The sequence below is a fragment of the Mus caroli genome, unplaced genomic scaffold (assembly GCF_978045245.1).
Source record: "Mus caroli unplaced genomic scaffold, Mus_caroli_1 scaffold_7, whole genome shotgun sequence".
NCBI lineage: Eukaryota > Metazoa > Chordata > Mammalia > Rodentia > Muridae > Mus > Mus caroli.
The window spans coordinates 121,148,947-121,160,271 of NW_028227262.1; the positions used below are offsets into that span (position 1 = coordinate 121,148,947).

General features: G+C 45.0%; 1 protein-coding gene across 1 annotated transcript in view; it reads right to left on the reverse strand.

Annotated features, from left to right (window-relative positions):
- The window catches only part of Snd1 (staphylococcal nuclease and tudor domain containing 1), a 404,634-nt gene extending 393,687 nt beyond the window's left edge, over positions 1-10,947 (reverse strand). The window contains exon 1 of the mRNA XM_021164222.3: positions 10,645-10,947. Coding sequence (XP_021019881.1) covers positions 10,645-10,722 — 78 coding nt within the window. The 5' untranslated portion in view covers positions 10,723-10,947. The remainder of the gene's footprint in view (positions 1-10,644) is intronic.
- Positions 10,948-11,325: the final 378 nt, after the last annotated feature.

The following is an 11,325-nucleotide window of genomic DNA, read 5'->3' on the forward strand; positions in this document are numbered from 1 at the left end:
GGCTGTAAAAGGCCTCACCTGCCAAGAGCAATAATGCAAGTAATTACTGCACACAGAATAACAGATCCCAGTGGGACCCCAAGACCCAGGTTCTGGCCTCTACCTTGCAATATACATAGAGGAATAGCACACACTATTTTTCTCATTAAAGCCTAGGACAATCCCCTAATGGGTAAATAGATAAATTTTACTTGGCACAATGATTATGCCTTGGGTGGTTGCCCAAATAAAAATGTTGCTGGTATTAAGGCTATAGGACAATGAACCTCCTGGGACAGAATTCATGAGGTTGAACACTTGGCTGACATCACTGGAAGCAAAAAGCTTTGAAGCCTCTTCCTCTTTCCTTTTTCTTATAACAAACTTCCAGCCATCCTTGGTCTTTAGATAAATACCTCAGCTTTGCATGAGTCCTCTGAGTGTTGCCACTGTGCTGCGACAGCTCACCTGCCCTTTATCTTCTGTACTTTACCTGTCAATACATCTGTCCCTTACACCATCTTCTCTTGCAAGATATTTTCAAACCAACCAAAACTAACATGTGACTTTTCCCAACCCATTTTACTTCTAAGAAAACCATGGACATTTAAATTCACAAGTTCCTCTTTCCACTACAAACCACCTTCCTTACTTCTTGGCAGTTAGCAGTAACTGCACAAGGCAGGCAGCAAAACCTCTCAAGCAAAGTTTTGGCCAGAATCACACAAAGCCGGGCTGTTGAGCCCACATAACCCTCCTTCTATCAAGTCATCCCAGGGCACTCGGAGCCCACCTCTCTTGTTCATGCTGCTCTCTGGAGCTACACCACCACTCACTCTCCTGCACTCGGTCTCCCTGTGCTGACTGTTGCTCCCATCTACCCCCATCACTCATATCAGGCCAGCAGACCATTACTAATAACCATGCCAAGACAAGGAAGCCTGGCAATCTTGGATAGACTGAGATGGAAACTACAGTGTCTTTAACTAGTTCTGAAGCCAGGTACCATACCATTCTAATGTGCGCAGCATAGATTTCTGATGATTGAACATACTTTTCTTCCCTTAAAGGTGGCAACAAAACCCAGCATGAGACTCAGCTACATAGCTAGTTCAAAACCAGCCTAGGCCACATGAGACCCTGTATCAAAAGTGGGTAACGGATTCTGGAGAGATGGCTCAGTAGTTAAGAGTGTTTGCTTATTCCTGCTCCAGCATTCACATCACAGAGCCTGTAACTCTATTTCCAAGGATATCTGACACCCTCTTCTGACCTCCAGGGCCCCAGCACACACATGCACAGACCCACACATCACATAAAGATAAAATAAATCGTTTTCAAAAAGAAAACTTAAGGAAAAAAAATGATAGCCAGGATATTGGGGAAGAATCCTTACCCACACCTGGTGGGACACTTGTGGAGCCATCGTATATCAGTTCTTCAAAGCACCATTAGACCCAGATACACCACTCTTGATTACATGCCCAAATGACTCTAAGTCAACACACCACATAAACATTTATACATTCACATTTATTGCTGCACTATTCTAAGAAATGGAACCAGTTTACCTATACATTCACAGATGAATGGCTAAGGAAAATGAATTATATACACAGTGGAATTTAATTCAGCCATAAAAAAGTAAAAATAAAATCATGACATCTGGAGGAAAGTGGATGGAACTAGAAATTATGTTAAGCAAAACAAGGCAGACGCAAAGACAAACAGCAAATGTTTTCTCTCATATTCTAAGTGTGCACATGTGCACACACACTAAAGTAAAAGTGTAGTAGTCAAGGACAACTTGCAGAAGTCAGTTCTTCCTGTCACCTTCTGGGACTTGGGGGTTGAACTCACGTCATCAAGCATGGCAACAAGACCATCTCACAGGCCCGAAGTTACAAGGATTTTAGGAGGATCATGTGGAGAAATATAGACAGTTATCTCTTATGTCACAATAATCATATACTTCTACCTTATTAGCCAAGAAGCGGAAAAAGCAGAGGACCTGTGTGCCTACCAGTAAGAACAGATAGATCTGATCTCTCTGCTGGTCACTGTAAGTTAGGAAGTCATAACTTTTCCTTGTCACAAAGTCCTCTACAGATAAAGTGGGTAACAGCAAAACTCCAAAAGGTCCACTTGATCTATAGGACTGAAATATTAAAGCATCCAAGATCATCAAGCAAATGACAAAGCAGTTACTAAATCCCAGGTGTTGGCCCTGCCCTCTACAGTTGAGACAAAGAGAGGCTCTCAAGAATAAGGCAGGTGTGATGGCCACACCTTTGAGTCTAGCATTAAAGCAGAGGTAGATGGGTCTCTTGAGTTCAAGGTTAGCCTTGTCTACAAAACAAGTTACTGAACAGCCAGGGAATACACAAAAAAACCCCGTCTCAATCAAGAAGGGAGGGAGGGAACAAGCGAGCTAGCTGGGACTGTGACTTGGTGGCAGAGTGCTTGCCCAGCATGCATGAACGTGGGAGTTTGATCCCAAGAACTGCATAAACCATGAGTGGTTGAAGAAACCAGACCCAAAGTTAGTGATTATCCTCAGTACAGCCTGGATAAAAGATACCCTCTGAAAGGGGGGTGTGGAGAAAAAACAGAAAGAAGGGGGAAAAAAAGGAGAGGGGACTTCCAGGTTCCAAGAACAGAAAGTAAGGAACTCAAAAGTTGTCATATGGATAAATGACACTAAGGAATTCTGTAGCAATAATGTGCCAGGGTACCAGTGCCAAGTGATAGGAAGATCTCAGGAATCTATGCAAATACAAGGAAAAGTGGCAGATGAGTGTTAAAAGGAGCATATGGCCTAAATCAGGCATATAAAACAACTTCTCAGCTATCAGTGGTGACCCAGGAATCAGATCTGACAGGGTCCTGGGAGCCATCAAAATGAATGCCAAAAGAGAATTCTCTACCTTCCCCTCATAAAATCCTGGCATGCTCAACCCCAATCCTGGCATAACAACCTCAGAAGTTAAGCAAATCAGTGGGTCTCAAACACCAGTTCCAGTACTATCCCAAACTGAGCGTCTCAGAATCACCCAGGAATGACTGGCTTTTGTAAGCACAGATTCTCAGGACCCTCCTGGATGTTAATTCAATGGCTCCCCCAGGTGGTCTCCCCACAATGACCTGGTTAGAAAACCAGGATTTACTTTCTCTAAGTTTTTCTATTTAAAAACAAAAACTGAAATCCAGCAAGGTGGCACCTACCCATAATCCAAGAGATTAGGACTATACAGACTGGAGAACGTAGTGAGAATAAGCAAATAGACATATACACAATAAGAATACTGAAACTGAAAAGAAACCATGACAGGAAGTACTAGGAGTAGACAGCTGAAAGTGGGTTGGAAATGTACCTCAAGGCAGGTGTTCCTACCCAACATGTGACTTCAGAGTCAATCCCAAGGATAAGGAAAAAAATAGATAAAGATGCTTCCTATACATACAATGAAAGTGGAAAATGTCTACAAAAATAAGAGCTGACCTCCAGGCAGAAGAGCCCCTCAGTTAAGAATTAGACAAAAGCAGACTCTTCTCACGAGGTACTGCTCAAGCTCTCACTTCTCCTTACCTTCACAAATCAAGGCCTACTGCTCCAGGAAAAGGGAAGGCATTCAGAAATAGATGGGGGACTGAATGGATACAGCCCACGCAGAAGCAACCATTCACACCTGTTATCCTGATTACTGAACAGCCCAGTCCCTCCGTCCCTCTACCCAATCTCTAGCCATACTACATTCTAATCATACAGTCTAGTCTAATTCACACTCTTTAATCTTCCATTCTAAAATGTTGTATTTCAACTAATCCACCTCCAAAAAAAGTTGTTGTTGTTGTTATAGAAAAAGCAGACAACAGAAAGCATGCGTCTTGTGGGAGAAGCACAATTCAGAGTCAAGCCTGCCATAAGGTATTCTGTTTCTCAGCTTTGTTTCAGTGTGCCTGAAGAAAATATAACTGCCTCTGGTGTAATCACAGCTTTATGGGACTAGAAGATGTGTAAAACAATGAGTCACTCTGGAGGTAAGTTGAGTCTAAAGTCTTACCCAAGAACATCTTTCAGAAGAAAAACCAAAACAAATGCATGCAGGCCGAAGCTTTGGTCTCCTGGCTATCAGGCCTAAGAGCTCTCCTCTCTCTCTCTCCCTTGCAAACCCCCCCCAACACACACACACACACACACACACACACACACACACACACTTTTTAAATGGCACCTGAAAATGAAACCAAAACTTCATTAAGTTCCCTACAACTTGCCTAACTGCCTGCCAACTGAAACTACTGTTCATTTTTGAATCACTAAAACTAAGTGAGAAAAACACATTAACTATCATATTAAGGCTCACTGACAGTAAGTGAAATCCCACAACTCTCCATCTGCATCCAACGCTCACAGACTGTGATTCAGCATCAGTTTCTGCTGTAAAAACAAAAAGCATATGTCAATCTCCCAAGAGAGGAAGTAGCAACAGAAAGTGGGTATGTACCCATTTCCAGCAATACTGAAAAGCCTCATCCACTCAGTAAGACCTTAGTAAAACACTGCAGCCCACAGGGTCCAGCCCTGGGATTCTAGCACTCAGCAGCCTCAGAAGAGAGTCACAAGTTTGAGGTCAACCTGGGTCATGCCACATGACTTGTTTCCAAGAAGAAAAAAATCACCTTGCTAGCTAGCCTGGGCTATGAAGCAAGTGTACACCAGAACACACAGAACCCCCTATGCAATTTTTAAAAATCAAGACAATTTTCTCTATTGAATGTTCAAGTGTAAACTAAAATAGCTTCATATCACACTTCATGTAAGCTAGCATATCAACTTCATTGAGTCATTTGTCCAGTTATCACAAGCACTTGGCACTGGCCTCCAAAGCCCAAACCTAGCCAACCTAATGAGCCCAGCCATGCTCCAGCCAGCTCCACCCCAGCCCACACCACCACCCACACCACCACCACCACCACCACCATTAGTCTGAGCTGAGGCATGCTACTGTGTTCTTTGCTGACATTAACAACTAAAGCTTACTAGGTTAAAGAGTCCTGAAAGCAACCCTTTGCAGCATTCAACACCATGAAAAACCAACACTAACAAAACAGCAGTGACAGACACTACTAAACTCTTGCTGAACCTGCTTAGAATACATACACTGACAGTTACAGACACCGTTTAAGTCTTAATTGAATCTGCGTTGGCTTTTATTTCCATCCATATACCCACCCCAGGAAGACTTGGAAATATAGGACTAAATCATAAGACGTCAGAAAAGCCTGACTCTTGGTCCTAAAAGAAACAAACACATAACTAAGACAAAGATATTTTCTGTCAGCCACTCATTCCATACATTTACTCAGTAGCCTATCAAGTTACTGATCTCACCAGGATACCAGAGCAATGACTACCCCTACTGACTGTTCCTTTTATCATCCTTAAATGCACGTTATGCAGTAACTCATGTTAAATCCACACCATCTGTGTGGGTACTCAACTTAAAGACACTGAAGAACTACTATCAAAACACTGGAGAACAATGATCAGTGGAAACCCCACGGGCTCTGCACTTGTCGTTCCCCCTACTGGAAACACTTCCCTCTGGTTGGCTCTTTGATGTCCACATCTCAGTGCAAACGCCAACTGAGAGAATTCTTTCCTAAACACAGTATTTAAAGGAATCAATCCTCTCTTGCTCCCCACCACTCTGTTCTGGTCCACTATGTGAATTCACTGTCCTCTCTTCCCATGCTTACTTATTCCCTTCTTTACTGACTCCTCCATGAGACACGGGACAGGCACCCAATGACCAGACAGAGCTTGACGAGCAGTACATGTGCAATAAATAGCAGTTCAACAGAAGAAGAACTATCACAAAGCCTGGCACAGGGGCACACACTCACATTCCCAGCTCTCAGGAGGCAAAGCAGGAATGCCACAAGTTTGAGGCCAGCTTGGTCACTATAGTGCTTCACAGTGAGATCTGTCTCAAAAAAAAAAAAAAGGAAATATGATTATTTCTTATTCTATTTCTTTAGTTACACGGCAGTACTACTGTCAGCAAAACTGGAACCAGATGGATGCTTTGTTTTCACTCAAAGATTTCAGCAAGTGTTCAAGACACAAGAATAACTTCGTGTTCCTTTACTCATCTTGATTGAAAGCTACCATGCACAACTTCTCTCCAGGGAAGTCTATCTTAATTCTACTTCTGTGCCCATGGCCCCTCTAAGAGACTGTCCTACAGTCCTACCTTACACTTTGGAATGGTATTTTAAGTAGCTTAGGCTACTTAAACATTTTGTTTGTCCCTACATAAAATTAAGCACACACAGAAAGAAGAAAATCAAAAGCTGGCTGTGTAGCACAAGCTTGTAATCCCAACACTAGGGAGGTGGAGGCAGGAGAATTGGTAGTCTGAGGTGAAAGGAGTTTGAAGACAGCCTGCACATGAGACTCTTGTATTAAAAAAAAAAAAAAACAATCGCCGGGCGTGGTGGCGCACGCCTTTAATCCCAGCACTTGGGAGGCAGAGGCAGGTGGATTTCTGAGTTCGAGGCCAGCCTGGTCTACAAAGTGAGTTCCAGGACAGCCAGGGCTATACAGAAAAACCCTGTCTCGAAAAAACAAAAAACAAAAAAAAAAAAAAAAAAAAAAAAAAAACCAAGCAAGCCAACAACATAAACAGACTACTCTGTCCTCACTCAAATCTCAAGAGGAACACCTCTTAGCTCAGAGGGCTAAAATATACCTACATATAACAAGCTGAATTATAGGACAAATCTCCTACAGCTTACACTTCAAATAAAGTCCCACAAAGCTACCAGAGAAGACATTTATCCCTTACAACAGATTAGCAGCATGACTCCTATGTCTGTAGAAAACTATGGTCACTCTGCCTTTTAGGTGTCCCTTTGTCTTAGTCAACACTGAGAAACAGAGTTCATGTATAAAACCATGAAGACTGACAAAGGGTTCTTTCCTCTTAAGAGGGAGTAAGTGTGGGACAATTCAACCTTTAGGCCTTCCACATCAAAAGCACAATAAGGTAAGCCACGCCCATGTCTGCTGGCAACAGGCACAGAAGGCTGAAGAATGCGCCTCATCTATAGTTGTGAAAGCCAAGCTGTCACGTGAGCCTGTCAGGAGATACCCAAAATACCAAATTTCATAGAAAAGTGGAAAGTCACACAAGGTACTGTCCCCAATACATAAAGGAAACTTGGTCAGTAAGGCCAGAGAAAAGCCTTTTCTAGGCAGCCACCAAATGGGGTGAGATTGTCAACTCTGTAACAACAGCAGACAACATTCTGTCATGGCTAAAGGGACATCCAGTGAAGCAGTCAAAGGAAACCAGAGTTGAGAGCAGCAGGGGTTTCCAGAATAAGATCTGATTTGACAGAGACGTTTAATTACCCAAGCTGTATCTTACCCACCTGCATCTTTGCTGATCATATTCCAACTCAAAACACAGAAATCTATGTTCATTTTTCCCTCAACCTGAGAATTTTCTAATAACACTACTGGTCCAAAACGCTGTGTCACTATTGCCCACTTCCTCCTTAAGGATACTCCAGAATAAATTCTCCCCCAATCCAGTCAGCGCCCACAGCCACAGGCACAACAGTCACCGTTTTAAGTGCTAGTTTAAACTTAGATCTCAGAGACCAGAAGAGATAGACTATAGCCCCACAACACCAGAGAGAGAGAGAGAGAGAGAGAGAGAGGAGAGTCAGGGGGAGAGAGAAAACTATTCCTTCTCACTGCAAAGTCTCCACCTTCAACCATTTCTGACCCTCAGATCAACCCAGTCCACAGGAAGATGAATGCTCCCACTCAAAAGCACATCTTTGCTTATTCAGTGTTCCAATTTCTACACCCTTCCAAATGGCAAAAGAAAGCAGCACCTGCTTTCTAACTTATCAACCTGCTCCTTGCTCTCTTTCCTGGAAACAAGCTCCACCCTCCTGTGCAGATTCCTCACAAAGCAGTTCCTGAATACCACTGGAAATGGTTACTCTCCTGGAAAATACAACTTTGCTTAGTGGAAGGGCTTCAGGGAGCAATTTGCCATTGGTCAATTCTTCATTCCAGACAAGGCTTCTCAGCCTGGCACAAATCTGCTGCTCACCCACCCAGCAGCCCCTGCAATGTGGTCAGGTCGTGTGGCAGTCCATGCCTGCTACAGACTGCTCAAATCACTAACTAATCTTAAAGACTATACAACAGAACACCCCTAAGCACACAGCAACCGTAAGCACCAAATGAAGTCACACAACCTCGACAGCAGCCACCAACAAGTCAGGAAACAGCATCTAGTCTTTCCTCAACCCAATTACAGTCAGCTTCACTTGTAATTTGTGGTCTTGCATCACTGGCCCCACCCTTTATGCCAGAAAGTCATACCCCGGAGTCTTAGACTCGGAGGCCTCGCAGCATGGTTTACACTGGTGTGTGTGGTGGCAGGCAGCCCTGGGTTCAAGTTTCAGCTCTACTTCTTCTTACTAATAAAAAGGTACCTGTCTGGGTAAGTTAGCCTATCAAAACCTCAGCTTAGACATCACTTTCTAGATAAGATAATATAGAGAGAGAACCCACTTGAAAATGTGACAGTGACTGCTGATAATACAGTATCCTCAGGGGATTGTCATCTGTGAAAAGGAAGTCACCTCAAAGAACCCAGATACCCTGGAGGCTTCCTATAGCCTCTTTCCTACAAAAGAGAGACCTTTAAGAAAAAGTCAAGCCCTAGCAAGAAAACTAAAAAAAAAAAAAAAAAAAAAAAAATTTACTGCAGGCCACTAACACCACAGCAGACAGCTAAGTGACACTCTGTTCCTATAATGAAGAGAAGACTGGTACCAATGAAAAGAGTAATGAAAGAGGAAGCAGTTCAGGAAAATCCTTTCAAGAGTCAAAATTTCAGAGAGAAAACATGGACCCTGGAAACTCCCTCGTCATTGAATCTAGTAAATTCTGACTGTCTAGATATAAATAGAAAGGCAAAAGGGCAATATTGAATATCTCAAGAATCTCACACACAAGCCGCAGGATATTCATGTTCAAGAGTGTGCATGTGGAGCAGGGGAGATGGCTCAGCATTAAGAGTACAGACTGCTCTTCCAGAGGTCCTGAGTTCAAATCCCAGCAACCACGGGGTGGCTCACAACCATCTGTAATGGGATCCAATGCCCTCTTCTGGTATGTGTGAAAAAAGTAACAGTGTAATCACATTAAATAATTAAAAAGGGTGTCCATGTGTGCACACATATGTGGGTGCATGTTAGGGAAGCCGTGCCTGAACACCCATGCAGAGGTCCAAAGATGCTGGAGCACAGGAGAGCATCCGTATCAGTGTCTTCCTCTACTGCTCTTCACCCACTTGAGAAAAGGTCTCTCTCAATGCACCCAAAGCCTGATATTTTTAGCTAGGCTGGTGGAACAGCAAAAGCCCAGGATCCACCAGTCTATGCCACGTGCAGCACAAAGGTTCCAGGCAATGGAACAGCCACGTCCAGCTTGAATGTGTGCCATGAAGATTCGAACAGGGGTCCTCAGGGCTGAGCAGCAAGCACCTGTATTCACTGAGCCATCTCCCCGACTCCCCCTGCAGAGTATATTAATCCTGAGAAAGACAACAGGGACAGCAAAAACAAAAACGTTTCAAAAACTGGCTCTCTGGGGAAACTATCTTCCACTCTGGAGAGAAAAGTCGTTGGAGTTACAATATGAAAAGCAATCGAAAAGATCACAGCCATCTCAATCAGAAAAATCTGTTAACAAACGAGGAATGTCAGACCTCAAGATGTGGGAGGGAAAAAAGGAGAAACAATATAAGAAATAGAACAGAACTTATGCTACAAAGTTAGTGTGGAAGTGGAGGTGATGGAATTCAAAATTCCGACTGAAGAAAGCAAAGGTAAGTGAGCAGGATCTATAATAAGAGCCCTACACAGGGAATCAGAACACCTGGACTCTTATTATTGGCTCCACTCCAAACCGCCATGTGCCCTTAAGGCAAGTTAGTTACTCTCTTTAAAAACAGGCTCCTTGTCCTTAAGAAGTGAAGAAATGCTACTTAGTATAAGATCCCTGCCAGACTAAAATTTTAATTTAAAAGTACACAAAAATCAGGAGATTCCAGGCCGAGAAACTAGACACAGAGATAAAAGGGGGAAAGAGTTGAGAAAACTTTGGGTGAATAAGTGAGTCAGTGGACAGAGAGAAGCTTCGTGACAACCAAGCACTCCCGGGGTTCCAGGAAAAGATGTCCGGATCTAGAGAAACTGCGAACTAATCGGCATATGTCAAAATGGACAGAAAGAGGGGGATGGGAGTAACTATCCGTGAACTATCTCCGTTAATGAACCGGTAATAGACCTGCATCTGGTAAACAGGCAGGGGCTCCGAAAGCCGCGACCCACGAAAATCACAGCGACCGAATCATGGACAGGTTGCCCGGGAGGCAAAAGTCAAGATAAGTTCGTTCTCGGGTTCTGCCTGGTGAAGATTCGGAGAGTAGGTGGAGAGTGAGGAAGGGGCAGAGGAAAAGCAAACTGAGACCATGCAGGCTGACGGGAGAGAAGGAAGTCAGTGCCTGGCTCCTGCTCCAAGGCAGCAGAGGGGTCCGGGTCCAGGGTCCAGGGTCCCGCTCTCACCATCTTGACGATGCCCCGCTGCACGGTGGGGACCGCGGGTCCCCCGGAGGAGCCGCTGCTTTGCGCGGAGGAGGCCATGTGTGGAGCTGGAAAGGCAGCGAGTGGGGCGGCCGGCCGGACTGGAAGTGTCAGGGTGGGTGTCGGCGCTTGCAGCGACAAGGAGCAGGCGGGCGACAGGCTACCGTCAGTGGGCTGGACAGAAGCGCCAGGCGCACACTAGAACACCAGCGGGACTGGGAGCAAAAGAGGAGACGCGATCTCCGCCGCCGCCACACGTTCTACTCGCCGCGCAAGCGTGCCAGAGCGCCACCGCCCTCTAGCCAATTAGCGTCCAGAACCCGCTGGAACTCAAGCCAATAGGCACTCTCTTTACGAAGCTCCGCCCTTTGGTCCCAAAACGGGTGCGGAGCTCCAGGAAGCGCTGAAAGAGCTGATTTGCGGTGACGGGATGGTTTTGAGGCGGGACTTCCGGGGAAGTCTGAGAAGGTGGTGTCGGGAGGTGTAGTGGGAAGGGAAGGACACGTCAGCATCTGGCCGTGGGGCGCGGGGAGCCATGGGAGCCCCGAAGGCGGGGCGGGCCTCGCCCTCCAGCCTTGGTTCCGCTCCTGCCCCGCCCCTCAAGCGGCAAAGCGCCCACGTGTACCCGGAGGTTCCGGAGCTGGACACCGGAACTGGACGACA